The sequence below is a fragment of the Nymphalis io genome, chromosome 26, assembly GCF_905147045.1.
Source record: "Nymphalis io chromosome 26, ilAglIoxx1.1, whole genome shotgun sequence".
Classification (NCBI taxonomy): Eukaryota; Metazoa; Arthropoda; class Insecta; order Lepidoptera; family Nymphalidae; genus Nymphalis; species Nymphalis io.
In genome coordinates, this window is record NC_065913.1 from 7183622 (window position 1) to 7199161 (window position 15540).

At 31.2% G+C, this 15540-nt stretch overlaps 4 protein-coding genes across 4 annotated transcripts in view; 3 read left to right on the forward strand and 1 right to left on the reverse strand.

Moving 5' to 3' along the window:
- LOC126778554 (uncharacterized) overlaps positions 1–15540 on the forward strand; it is a 165439-nt gene that overhangs the window by 144012 nt on the left and 5887 nt on the right. The window lies entirely within an intron of this gene.
- On the forward strand, positions 3191–6255 carry LOC126778527 (uncharacterized). The gene is made up of 2 exons (XM_050502166.1): positions 3191–3218; positions 5166–6255. The coding sequence occupies exons 1-2, from the start codon at positions 3215–3217 to the stop codon at positions 6209–6211; spliced, it is 1050 nt and encodes a 349-aa protein (XP_050358123.1). The 5' UTR covers positions 3191–3214; the 3' UTR covers positions 6212–6255.
- On the forward strand, positions 8868–12495 carry LOC126778530 (uncharacterized). Its single transcript, XM_050502170.1, has 2 exons — positions 8868–9013; positions 11378–12495. The coding sequence occupies exon 2, from the start codon at positions 11386–11388 to the stop codon at positions 12412–12414; it is 1029 nt and encodes a 342-aa protein (XP_050358127.1). The 5' UTR covers positions 8868–9013; positions 11378–11385; the 3' UTR covers positions 12415–12495.
- On the reverse strand, positions 12588–13616 carry LOC126778535 (uncharacterized). The gene has a single exon (XM_050502176.1). The coding sequence runs from the start codon at positions 13604–13606 to the stop codon at positions 12611–12613; it is 996 nt and encodes a 331-aa protein (XP_050358133.1). The 5' UTR covers positions 13607–13616; the 3' UTR covers positions 12588–12610.

Here is a 15540-nt window from a genome sequence, read left to right on the forward strand (position 1 = left end):
CCGCTGAACACGAGATTAATAACAGAAAAATATAATAAACACTAACTAGAATTACATAACTAGTAAGTAGTAATCTATATATATAAATGGATATTGGTATAACTGCTTGAGATATTTTTTTTTTTTGGAAATATTGTAGAAACACGCCAGAAAAAAGAAAAAAAAAATCTTATAATAAATTTATTAAGCGAGATATGAAATATATTATTATTTATAAACAGTTTATTGTACCGTATTGAGGATTTCGAACAAGAGAAGCATATTCCAAAATAGATGTAACAAAAGTATTATACAAAATTGTGTTGTTAATGCTTTAATTTTTTTGTTATCCTTAGCGCAAAACCTACCATACGATAAGCTTTATTAGCCATATAACCTAAAAAGATACTTTGTAAAAATGAGCTGAAGGTTCTATTGGTGTTCTTTTATTTAATATGTAGACGTAATTATAATAGATAGTTTAGGAACAAAATGGGAATAATTACGGAAACAGAGGGTAGATTGTTTGTTTATATAAATATATATTTTCCATAATGTTAACCGAGAAAGTAGACTATCATGTAACTGAAATAAACCCACCTTGCACACATATTTCCACTCGCCAAAGGGGTAACATTGACCTTCGTGAGATAATGGATTCCTCGGAAAGGATATATATATTTTTTATAGAATAGGAAGGCGTTCAGTAGCTTAAATCTAAAGCAGGTCCCACTTCGACCTCACTCACCCTTGAAACCGGAACACAACAATACCAAGTACTGCTGTTTTGCGGTAGAATATCTGATGAGTGGGTGGTACCTACCCAGACGAGCTTGCACCAAGCCCTACCACCAGTAGATTAGTATAATTATACTATAAAAGCAAACACTGGGACAGGACGTAATCGTTTTTGTTCCGTGTATACAACATTTAATAAAAGTTAAAAACGATCTTCAAGCAGATCATAATTGTAGTTAATTATCCGTTTCTATGTATTTAATATGAGTATGATAGCAATATTATAGTTATTTACTTAAAGTTTGTCAATTAGTAAATTGAATAAATATTTATGTCTAAACATCCTTGTGAGATAAGTTACAATGTATAATTGAAAAAAAAAATACGCTGCGCTAATCAAGACGGTTTCTGATGGTACGTAGTTATCACGTTTTTTTTATAAAATTTTTCGTTAGGCATATAAATAGGCAAAGACAAAAGAGGCATACGGAATAAAGTTTCAGGCAATACCGTGACACGACCTCGTTACAAGCTCGTTTGTGTTTTCGGTGGCAAACATACTGGGCTATTCCAGTGCCGGATTAAACATGAAACGATATATGTCTCGGGCCCCTTTACCATTTTCTAACTTCCTAAAAATTTTTTGTCTACCACAACACAATTTTATCTATAATTACGATATTTTATTAGTAACTATATTACAAATCATTGTATGTATAATGCAATCAATCTTTTCAAGTAGGAGAGATATTTTGCTTCAACAAATTTTATAAACAAGGAATTTTTAAACTTAATTCCTAATTTCTGCGATTGAGCCATGAGCTAATGTAGGGCCCTTAGGCAGTTGCCTACACTGCCTAATGAATAATCCGGCCCTGGACTAGTACACTCTAACAAATTATATTAATTAATATAACAATAGAATGCATAAAACAGAGAATATAATGACAAGGAATAAAAAATATATATTAAAATTAAATAATGTCTGGACAGCCGTGTTCTATCACAACAAGGAAGGTCACTCAGCAAGCGTTAACACACGGGGTCGCATGCACCGTCTCCCAATGTTCAACGCTGATTTTCAGTGACCGCCTAAGAGGATGGTGGTAGGGCTTTGCGGCAGACAAGTTTTTTTTTTATATAGAATACGTCTACGCAAACACAAGTGCACTCCCTATTCTATTTTCTTGTAAATTAATTTAAATGGATGAATTATCATAATTGAATCTGTTAATTACCATCGTTTCGTAATTTATTAATATTATTGAGCATTATATAATGAGCAACTGACAGTATTTATATTATTTTAATGAGTATGCATACACATTCTTAGGAATGCAACCTAGCTTAGAATTGTCTTAGTATTTAAATGTATGTCCTGATTGTATACTGTTTGTGTACCTATATAAATAAATACTCCCTCTCTCAGACTGAAGATCCGATATGTAAAGGTAATTTCAATATTATAGTAAAAACACAGACCTTAAACACTATTTATTTTTTATATAAATTTATTGAATAAAAAAATTCTCAAACAAATAACAAAAAATATAAATACGAGTTTTGGCTGACGAGCTGAAAATATAAACTTTTTTATTAAATAAAATTAGTGAAACTTGGAATATTAGCTTTGTCAATTAATAAATTTAAATCATATGTGATGAAAACTTTGAATAATAAGGCGTAAAAAGTGCAAAGCTATCATTCGTTGTGTTCCATGCAGGATAAATAATAAATTGTATTTAATTCGTATCAATAAATAATAATAATATCCTGGGACATTATTCACACACGGCCCTCTGATTCCAAACTAAAGAGAGCTTGTATTATAGAAACCAGATATATTACATATACTATTTTTCTTTTGTAAATACATACTTATATAGATAATTACACCCAGACTCAGAACAAACAGACATGTTCATGCACACAAATGTCTGTCCTGGGTGAGAATCGAGCCCACAATCTTCGACGTGAAAGGCACCTTTCTACCAACCACGTCAACCGGCCCAAATCTATGTAACTTGATTGTCGAAACTACTGAGATTCTTACCGGTTCTTCTCGGTACAATCTACATTCCGAACCGGTGGTAGCTTTTAATTCATTTTAATCTTGTAAAACGACTGCAATTGATTCAAAAGTGCTGGCAGGAGCCTTTTTGAATAAAGTATATTTTGATTTTGACAAATAAAATCAATTAAAGAAAAATCGTCTAAGATTTTTTAAGAACGCATTCTCTCTTGTTGAATGTAATAGAAATATAAATATTAAAATAAGTATTTGTATGTCTATACAACTAAACATTTAAACTATCCACTTATCTTGAATTTGTTTGTACAAAAAATATAATTAACTTAACCCCATTTATGAAACAACAAATATTCTTTGTATATTAACAATACATTATCATAAATGGATTACATTAAGTAAATTAATACAGAGCACATTTAAATTCAATAATTTAAGGCTGAATGTCATTCGACGTTGACTTGTTGCATGGGTGAGTGTTCTTTAAAATATTTTAAGCGGTTTTATTTTTATTCGAGTTCAGAGTTCTTTTTTCAAAAGTTTTTCCATTTAGTACTCCATTGAATCTTTGTGTCACAAGTTTAACATGTCTATGTGTGCTCAATCGTTCGGATACTAATACGAGCAAAAATATTTTAACAATAATTTTTATGTGCAACCTTTTTTATATTCAAATATTATTTATGGCCAGTGATTTTGTGTATATTTTTTGAACAGATATAAAATTCTTGTTTTAGGAATAATTCCGTAACAGCCTGTGAATGTCCCACTGCTGGGCTAAAGGCCTCCTCTCCTCTTTTTGAGGAGAAGGTTTGGAGCTTATTCCACCACGCTGCTCCAATGCGGGTTGGTAGAATTCACATGTGGCAGAATTTCAGTGAAATTAGACACATGCAGGTTTCCTCACGATGTTTTCCTTCACCGTAAAGCACGATATGAATTATAATCACAAATTAAGCACATGAAAATTCAGTGGTGCTTGCCCGGGTTTGAACCCACGTTCATCGGTTAAGATTCACGCGTTCTTACCACAGGGCCATCTCGGCTTAATTAATATCTAGAAACACTAGAATAATTAGTTATTTCATTATATAATATTTAACAAGACTGTGTTAATTATACAATGTGTTTTTTTTTATTTTGGACTATATTGAAATTGTTAAATATGGTTATTTAAATGTGGACTAAGAATAAGGAATCATTGCTATGCAAATATATTAATTTTCAAATATTAAAACGGAATTTAAATTTTGCTATTTTAATAACATTGAATTATAAATCTTTTAATGAATAAAGTTATGTAATGTGAATAAAAATTATATATTTATTTACTTATATAGGTAAATATTTATGCGTTAATACTAAAGTAGTACCACTAAACTCATAGTTCTAATTAGGTTTCATAATAATATGTCTCATCAGTTTTTAGATAAGTAGCCGTTAAATTCCATTTGTCTTATGTAAATACCTAATTTGTTGTGTATGTGTATGTTTATGCCAACTGTCATAGCGCTTGAAAGGTATAAAAGTTTCTTGCTCCTACGCCATCTAGCGGTGAATTAAAAAAATTTTTTTTTTTTTATAGAATAGGAAGGTGGACGAGCATATGGGCCACCTGATGGTAAGTGGTCACCAAACGCCCTTAGACATTGGCATTTTAAGAAATGTCAACCATCGCTTATAGCCAATGCGCCACCAACCGTGGGAACTAAGATTTTATATCCCTTGTGCCTGTAATTACACTGGCTCACTCACCCTTCAAACCGGAACACAATAATATCAAGTATTGCTGTTTTGCGGTAGAATATCTGATGAGTGGGTGGTACCTACCCAGACGAGCTTGCACAAAGCCCTACCACCAGTAGATTAGTATAATTATACTATAAAAGCCTGTTCCATGCTCAAACACATATATGTACTAACTTTAAGGGTAATTCTTCAAACGGTGTCGAAGTCTATTCATCTCAAACAGATACACCAACATCCATTTTTATATATTATATAAGTAAATTTAGTCCTAATTCGAATCAAGATGCATTATATACAGGCACTTATAAATCGACAATTTACAAGTAAATGATTTCGAACAAATGATACACGAATGAACACTTTACTATATGAATAACATTAACCATTTTTTAATAAATAACTTATTTTTAAACATTTAACTACGTATTCTACAATTAAATAAACACATTCTAAATTCAAACTTTTGCATTGACCATTATTATTATCTTACATAGATTAAACCTAAATTATCAAAATTCAAAAAAGGGTAAAAAATGAAAAAAATAGGGCCTTTTTTTGCACTTTTAAAAATGTAATAAATAAGACATGATCTACATCGTTCTTGTAAAACATATATAAATTTTAATTTTAATAAAACAAAGTAAGATAATATTTATTTTCCTTATTACAGATCTCACAATGAAGAATTTCTTGAGTTTAACGGTGTTATCGCTGGTCTGTCTGGCGTTAGGCGCTCCCGCCTCTAGCGATGATAAAGTACACGTTGTCGATAAGGAGTTGTTTACCAATGATGCCATTATATACTCAGGAAACCATAAAATCGTAAACATAATAGTGCCTCTTAATGGCCTTAACAACGCAAACGATGACGGTGACTCAACCGAATATAATCCTAATTCCAATGAAAAGGAGCTAAACATTCTATTATTCTTCGTAGAAGCTGATATCCATTTACGTGACAATCGTGTTGCACGAGGACTTTACGTATGGAGAGATGGAAAGGCAACTAAGCTCTTAGATTACGGTAGAGATGCAGCTGCATCAAGAGACAATAGTACCTTAGCATTCCTTGCAAGTAATGATGGAATTTATGTCTATGATTATAAAAATAATTCCGCTACCAAATATGGAGTAATCAATGACAATATAATGGGCATTGGTAAAGAATCAACCGGCGATATTATCTACATTCTGACAAAAAAACATGAAATGTTCAAAGTATCGAATGGCGGTATGATAAAAGAAAAAATAAACGACGTGGTTAACGCGAAACAATTTGTGCTAGATTTATCTAACAACATATACTTTTACACGTTGGACAAGCAAGTATACGTCCGCACAAATAATACTGTTAAGAAAATCGAAGGTCTGCCGAAAAACTCAACCAGCATAAATCTTATCAAACCACCGTTATTCATATTTGATGATGCAGTTCCTGTCGTTGTCGACAACGACTTATATTTCATCTTCGCTAATGGTACAACTCAATTCTCTGATATAACATTTGGACCCGAAGCAAAACCTTCAGCTTACGCGCCAGATGCACTCTTGGTACAATATTATGGATATAATAATAATATCTATGAGTTCAATGTCATCACTACGATATATGATAATGTTGTGAATTCGCTAGATAACTTAATTGAGAACAATGTTAATAAAATTCTATCGGCTGCGGACAAAGCAAAACGGCCGCGTCAACGTCAAAGCGTTTAATTTTATCGTGCTAACATAATATGAAATAACTTTTGAAATTTGAAATGTTATATGAGTTAAGTGAATGTTTTTTTAAAGAAATTAATATAATTATATTATACTATATAATATAAAATGTATTATTTTATACTAAAACAAGTATTTTAAGTCAAATAAATGTATTAAATAAATAATTATTATAAAAATTGACAATATGTTATATTTAATTTGTTTTTATACCCCATATTCTTTAGAGTAGAACACGAGACACACTGTATAATATATTCTAAACAATCCTCCACCGAATGTATCGATTCCTTGTGTGCTATCCCAAGGCTTTGGGCTTAAATTCATGGTAAGGGCATTATAACATCATTAGTTATAATATTAATAATATTTTATTATAATTTTTCTCATGCTTGATGGTGAAAAAAAACATTATGAGGAAACCTGCATGTGTCTAATTTCATTTAAATTCAACCACATGAGCCACCAACCCGAATTGGAGCAGCATTGTGGAATAAGCTCCAAACTTTATCCTTAAAAAAAGAGAGGAGGCCTTAGTCCAGCAGTAACATTCGCAGGTTTTTACTGTTACTATTAGATATATCTGTCAATTTTTCAGTAAAAGCCCCTTACTTGGAAATTGGTAGTGCTACAGTCCCGTGCCTCGGAAAACACATTATGCCTTTGGTTCCGCGCTTCAATTCTCTACGCGATGTGAATACATTTTCAGCGAAATCTTGATAGAATATCTCTCCAATCTTGAATGACTATGTACCAAAAAACAAAACAAAACTTGACATTTATAATATTAACAACTTAATACATTGTTTGAGGTTAAAAAACTATTATCTTTTCAAAATGGAAATAATACAAGCCATTTTTATTAGACCCAGCTATATGAAATTCACGCTTCATGTCAATAATCTAAATAAAAAGTGGAAACTGCGAAGTAAAGCTTATATACTACTTATATACATGATACACTACATCCGAAAAGTGCTACATATACTGGTGTAAGTTTTATATATACATAAAGATTTATTAGCATAGATTGTTACAATATATATATTATAAAATAAACGATTTAAAATTATGTCGATTTCATAACACGCTTTTTAATTACTTGGGTCATTCGAAAACCGTTAAAAACAAAAGATGGATGAAGCCAAGAACCATCAAAATATTCTGTAGCTTGTAGCCTAGTAGGATCCTTATGAGGTATTTCTTTTTAAAGTATTAAAGTTTTAATAATATTCAAAATCAATTTAAGCAAAACACTTACCGGCCGAGGCGTTACTTAGAACTGACACAAGTGATTACTTCATAGAGTATTATATACTTATAACTTAATAAGGCAATCTTATCTAAATGTCTGCATTAACGGATTTTAAACTATTTTTTAAACAGTGATATATTTCAAAAATGAATTTCTATCACCACCTATGCTAGTTGGAATATAGAAGTAATTGTTTTATAATAAAACATACTTATTTATGCTTAATAATATTAATAAAACATACTTAATAATTACCTGCTTTTCGATCTGTGGATATTGAATAATGTAAGCCATAAGTTTATTTCATTTAAATAAATATAGTGATAAGATAATGAAATATTAATAAGTATTAATAATAATAATTTCCTCCAGACCGATTTCAGCCACGGCGGCTAATCTCAAGAAAGATTAGCCAACTACACAGGAGATATTATAGTGCACAAGTGAGCAAACACAGGTGCACTCTCTCTTCCCTCACTCTGATAATCCGATGGGACGGCAATCACGACCGACACGACCGGAAAGACTTCAGGCACAGGACCAACAGCTTTACGTGCTTTCCGAGCACGAGGCACGAGGGAATTCAAAGCATCCATATAATGACTCTTTCTTATTATGGAACACGTTAATCTTATTTAATGATTGCAGGGTTAATCCCGGTGGTTGCTCGAGCCATTCCAGTGTTCTGTATAATGCAAATTTTTTAGATATTCGCTCTGCATTCGCTCTCCACTACTCGATTTTTCGATTTGATTGTGTTAGAGTGCTTCTAAGTATAAAAGTGAGTTTTTGTCATCCTAGACCGCGAGCGTTAACCGCAATCTTGAAAATCATATTTTTTCAAATATCTCGGAAACAGTGAGTTTTACGTTTAAAATACCAGATAATATTTTTATTTTAAACTTTTTCTTCTATTGTTAATATTTTCCGAGATTTAGTTAGTTCTCCAACTTAGATTAAGACATTTTTTTACGTATTTCCAAAAATTATTGAGATATTTTACGAAAATCAAAATTAGCTGTTTTTTTTAACGACCGACGATGACCACTCACAACGTACGCTACCCAGAAACAGAAATATTGGTGTGAGGGTATCCGTTTTAAAGGTGAGTGAGTTCAGATAACTATTTCATTAATTCGAAGGAAGAAGACACAGTATTGTTTGTTAAGAATTGCCTATAAAATTTTGATTTATTCAAAATTTAACGGAAGACTGCGGGCTTAAACCCGAGCAAGCACCGCTGAAACTTTGCGTGCTTAATTTGTGTCTATAATTCATCACGTGAAAAAACCTGCACCAACAAACCTGGATTGGATTAGCGTGGTAGAATAACATCCAAACCATCTCCTCAATAAGAAGGACAGCCTAGTAGTGGAACATTTACGGACTGTACTTGTTTAGTAACAGAACCTTACAACTGTTCAGGAAAGTAAAAACTGTCATTAATTCTGACATTACGATAAGATTGCGTTCTTAAGTTATCAGTATATAATACTCTATGGAGTAATCATTTGTGTCAGTTTTAAGTAACGCCTCGGCCGGTAAGTGTCAAAACATTAGTTTTTCTAAAATAATTCTAAATTAATTAATTAATCTATTATCATTAAAACTTTAATATATTAAACAGAAATGTCTCAATCATGCGTAGATCATTATAGGCTTAATCTATCTTTTGTTTTTGAATGACCCTAGTAATCAAAAAGCGTGTTATCAAATCGGTATAATTTTAAATTGTTTATTTCAAAATAAATATTGTAACAATCTGTACTCATAAATGGAGACCTTTTTGTTATACCTAACTGAAAAAAAAAACAAAGATCAATAGATATAAAACAAACCAGAAACTGTATCGCACGAGAAGGTTTTAATGTATAATATTATTATAAAAATCGGTGTCATTTGCTGTTTCATTCGGTTCGATTTAATTTAGACTATTGACGTGGCAAGCATGAATAAAGCGGTGTTTAATAATAAGGGATTGTATTATTTTCATTTAAAAAAAATGTTTTTTCAACCTAAAGTACTATCAAATTTCTAATATTATAAATGTACTTTCTGTTTTGTTTATTACATAATCACTCATGATTGGAGATATTCTATCGACATTTCGCTGAAAAGGTATTTTAACGCATTTTTCGAATCGTTGATAAAACTATTTTTTAAAAACAGAATAAATATTGTGTTTGCCGGGTTTTGAAATCAGCTAAAAGTAAGTTAACAACGTATTTGCTTCAAATTTTAACCATATTATCAGATTACTTCATTTACGAATTTATTCGTATCATTAAAGACTAATTCGAATATAATCTAAAATATATATTCTAATTCCTCGATTGACATTTTATGAAACGAAACGGAATTGAATAGAAAAGTCAATATATCATTCCCAGGGCACCTGGATTAATTGAATTACAGATCTTATTTTTAAATTATATTTATTTTGATAAATTTTTAACATCGTATAATTTTTATTCATATATTCTTTAACTAAAATTAAAATAAAAACAAAATACGCATTACAAATTTATAAAAAAAACACGCCATCCAAATATTGTCCTGTGGCATTGTACTCAAGCTGGCACTATTGCCTCTCTGCACCGCTAGATTCGGCCTTTGGGATAAATAAGCGCCAGCTCTTGGGTCAAAAAACCAGTTTCTTAGAGAGATCTTTTATATTTTTTTTAGTATCAGATAGATAACCCAATGGAATTGATTGTCGTTTCACACCCGGAAAAACACCATTGAATTTTCATACGTTTAATTTGTTTTTATAATTCATCTCATGTTTGGTGACGAAGGAAACCCTCGTGAGGAACCTGCATGTGTTAGATGAAACCCTTCCACATATCTACCCAACTTGGTTGGGACAGCTTGGTGGAATAAGCTTCAAATTTTCTCCTCAAAAAAGAAAGTCCCAACTCAGCAGTGGGTTTATTTCTAATAGAAGAAATAAACATATTTATATATTAGATGATTAAATACTTAACCATGATTTAGTTTAATTTCATTTTAATTGTCATTTCATATTCATACCAATTATTTATCATTTGCTTGTACGTACCTAGATGTTTTATTATAACGTGTAATCTTTTCTTATCAGAGTAACATTTGACTTGACCGCTTCTTCGAAAACAAATTGGTATTCTAAGCTTTATTATATCCCCTATCTTCTATCCTTTATTTACTAGACTTTACTAAATATCACAATTCTAAAGAGTAAGAGTAGAGAACAGGATATAATATATAATATATTCTGTATAATTCTTTATACATTATATATTTTTTATAAATTATGTAGGGACTAACGAGCAAGTGAGCCACCTGACGGTAAGTGGTCACCACCGCCTATAGACATTGGCATTGAAAGAAATGTTAACCATCGCTTACGGCGCCAATACGCCGCCAACCTTGGAAACTAAGATGTCATGTCCTTTGTGCTTGTAATTACACTGGCTCTCTCACCCTTCAAACCGGAACATAACAGTACCAAGTACTACTGGTTTGCGCTAGAATATCTGATGAGTGGGTGATACCTACCCAAGCAAGCTTGCACATAGCCCTACCACCAGTAAAACATAATAATGTTGTTAAAATAATTTATTTTTTTCGCAATAAGTAAAACATGACTGAAAACAAATGTCAATGCATAATTCTTTAGTAATAAGAGTAATGATAATAAATATTGATAATAACAGTATATTTATCAAGTAATAATATGTATATATGATATATCTATTGAGAAACAAAACACATTTCATCATAATCTTAATATATTTATAAAAAATATAATTTACATAAAAACGGTGACAGATGTTATTATTTAAATTTCAATATATAAAATATATTTAACATAAATATATATTGTACAAGCTAATGTGATAAACATACTTTGTTTTCATTTACAGATATCACAATGAGGATTGTAACTGCTTTCACGGTTTTATCGCTGATTTTATGTGTATTTGGAGCTCCCACATCTGACAATGGAGATGATGAGAATCTCGTGATAACCAAGAGCATGTTCCGAACAGAATACATCAAATACGAGGCTGAACATGAAATTGTTAATTTACTTCTGCCTATAAACAGCCTTAACTTCGATGAAGATGATTCATCGGAATCTAATTCTAGTTCAAATGAAACTGATACAGAAATAATATTATTTTTTGTAGAGGCTGATATTGATTCAAACGGTAATCGAGTAGACCAAGGTCTGTATGTACTTAAAGATGAAAAAGCGACTAAGCTTTTGGAGCATGGTAGAGACGCAGCTGCATCCGGCGATAACAGCCAATTAATTTTCTTCGGGGCTGAAGACGGAATTTATGTTTACAATCGAAAAAATAACTCTGCTGATAAATACGGTACAGTCGATGACAATATAATTGGTATTGCTAAAGAAAAAACTGGTGACGTTATCTATATTCTTACGGCAAATCATGAATTGTTCAATGTATCAAACGATGGCAAGACGAAAGTGAAATTAGATGACGTCGTTAACGCAAAACAAATTGTCTTGGATTACTCAAATAATATTTACTTTTACTCGGATGATAAGAAAGCATACGTCCGCACAGCTGATGGTGTTAAGAAAATTGAAGGTCTCCCCGAAAATCCCACCAGCGTAAATCTTATCAAGCCACCATTCACGTTGGAAGATAGTGTTCCTTTTATTGTCGATAACACCGTTTATATTATATATGCTAATGGTACAAGTGAACACGCTGGAATTGAATTTAAGCCCAAAGCCAAGCCTTCAGCATATGCCCCAGAAGCAACCCTGCTCCAATATTATGCTTATGAAAAGAAAATTTACGAATACAATGTCTTGACTATGTTCTTAAGTACTATGTTCGAGGAATTGAAAAGTTTCCTACACAAAAAAAACGGAGATATTCGAGCACTTGCAAGCAAAAGTAGAAAATATCGTGAACGTGCTTAAATAGTATAATAATACTAATGAAACCAACGCAACCTATATTTTAATACAATTATGCAGTAATAAAAAAATTTAAACATATAATTATGTTTTGTCTTTTAAATATACATTAAAATTATTAAACACTATATTTTTTTTTAAATATACTTAAAAGTAAATTATTATGACATTTTACTAAAATTTTATGTTAAGATTTCATTTAAACCGAATTCCAATTATAAATACCATCTTTCATGGTTTCTATAATAGACATGACAATTTTACTGAGATCTGTCGACCGATTGGAAGTAAAGCCAAACATTGATTTCAACATAGCTTCCATAACATTATACTCATAGATTTTTCCATCCAAAGCCGCGACCAGGTATAAAGCTGCATCAATACTATAAGCTGATGGCCGTTTATTAACATAAAAGTCTTTTTTATCACTTGTTCCGTTCACATACAACATATATAGATTTCCATCGCCGAAAAATGGTACACTTTCCACCATTATGAAAGCTGGACGTAAAAGATGTATTTCTTTTATATCATCTGTCACACTAGCTGTATAAGTTAACAAATTTCCATCTGATTTAATTATACGTGGCAAGCCATCCACACAGGCCGTGAAGTATATATTATTCGATGTGTCTAAAACGAATTCTAGAGCACAAGTAACTGCTTGTACTTTTGTTCGAATCGTACCATTCCTTTCCAATTTAAATAATTTATTGTTTGACGTTAAAAAGTATATCGTGTCGCTTCCATTTGCTTTTTGGATTTGAATGATGTCATCGCGAAACGGTCCGTATTTCTTAGCTGATAAAGTTTCAGGGTCATATTTATACACGCCGTCTTTAGAACCGAAAAAAACGGTTTTGTCTTCACTATAATCGGAAGTAGAATCTCGACCTCCTTCGAGTATTTCATATGCGGCTAAATCTTCTAAGACATATATACAACTACCACCATCTATTCTTGTATCGTTTATTGTAAAAAATACAGATGGTAGATCTGAGATATCGTCTTGAAAATATGTGGTACCATCTGATGGTACTAATAGTTTAGTTATATTGTAACTTGATGAAAATATGACTTGCTCGGATTTGAACTCTGAAGTTGACTGATTATCTTTTATACTCAAAGATTTCGTGCAGGGAAAAAGTAGAATGGAAGTTACCAGAAACCTGCTATATATTTTAAAAGAATCCATTTGCGAACCTGAAATGAAAGCAAAATAAGATTAATATAAACTATTAACTAGCAAGAGTTCATTTAAGATCAATTTAAAAATTAGTATATTTTACTGCTTAATTTATAATTACCTCTAATTAAAGAAAACATTTCAATAAAACCTGCATATTACGATAAACTATTTTTTTTCATGTTGTAACATTTACTCTTTAATAAAAATTAAAAATCCATAAATACAAAAATAATGACCCACTTAAAGACATTATTAGGCATTCAGATTTTATTTTAAACTTTTTCCCGCATCATAAGTTTAAAATAAAATTAACATTATCAAATACAAATACACAATATTCAAACTGCAATAACGCAATAGTTTACCGGCCGACAAGCGATCGCAGATTCGATCCTATTCCCTGGGGTTTGTTGTCCCAACTGACACTAAGTTTTAGTAACAAGAGCAGTAAATAGTTATAATAGTAAATATCAATATTTCTATTTAAAAAAATGCTTTAAAAAACACGGACTTTGCTAACAACCTTTTCAAAAATTAAAAAAAAATACTATAGAAGCTTATTATAGTTAAATTTCGTCCACTGTGCTAACAAAAATTTAGATCTATACCGTATATTACAATAATAACTATTCGTACAAACCAGAAGTAAAAATGACGTTTTTAAAAAGAATACATAAATTAGTATTCGACTTTATAATAAGAAAAACACAAATAATAAACAAAACAACCATTAATTAAATGCTTTAAATGCTAACAAAACCAACTAAAAATGATTCAAAAATAAATTCAAGTAATTGTGTGTTCGAAGCACACAAACTTCGCACCAAAAGTGATATTCTTCTTCTATGACGGGCGGTGCAGTACTTTTTTTTAAATATATTCCGGCACAAGGAATTGATACATTCGATCGAAGATTGTTAAGACTATATTATTAAATTATTTTTATCGTTACTAGGAGCATATGAAGTTTGCCTGAAACGGATTGACAGATATCAATAATGGAATGACAGTTTAATTACATTATTGGAACGTATATTGAGTATCAATTGCGTGATACAAATTTAAGGTCGCTTTAATATTAATTTCGGCCGTTAAACAGCGCACATAAAACATTAGTTTTTTCACGAAATTTCACTTATCAATCCCAATACATTCGTTTGAAATAAAAGCGTATTATATAACGTTATTATTAATTATACAACATTAAACACGCAATTTGCAGTTAACCGTGAACGATATACGTGTTAACCGTTTTCATTGTTCATTTAACCGACTGAAACTATTTTAATACAGGTTATGTTGCTATCTGTTGGATATATCAACTAACTCCGTGGTCTAGTTGCTATTTTATAAAAATTTTATATCAAAGTTTATTTCATTAATAAAAGTGTATGTTTTGTTTATTTCACTACGTATTTATTTATTACAGTGACAGCCTGTGAATATCCCACTGGGCTAAGGCCTCCTCTCCTTTTTGAGGAGAAGTTTTGGAGCTTATTCCACCACGTTGCTCCAATGCGACGTTTTCCTTCACCGTCAAGCAGGAGATGAATTATAAATATAAAAGCACATTAAAATTCAGTGGTGCTTGCATGGGTTTGAGACCACGATCATCGGTTAAGATTCACGCGTTCTAACCACTGGGCCATCTCGATATTTATTTATTGGTTTTCTTTAACTATAAATTCTATGTCCATTTTTTTATCATATCTATGCATTTTTAAATAAAGACCTATTTTATTTCATTCCGCCCTGTCCCTATTCCCTTCTTTTTTTACGGTAATTTTTCTACAGTTTTTTATACAACTTTCAATGTAACGACAGCAACACATATATAACTGGTGCGTAACCTTATATTATTAATATTGCTGTTCTCTAAGGACTCACTTCGTATCTCAGTCGTGAAATATTCAACAAACATAAGTTACGCTATTTACATC

What these genes read in the sequence shown, in the direction of transcription:
- LOC126778530 (XM_050502170.1), top strand. Translation starts at nt 11,386, where the DNA reads ATGAGGATTGTAACTGCTTTCACGGTTTTATCGCTGATTTTATGTGTA.
- LOC126778535 (XM_050502176.1), bottom strand. Translation starts at nt 13,606, where the DNA reads ATGGATTCTTTTAAAATATATAGCAGGTTTCTGGTAACTTCCATTCTA.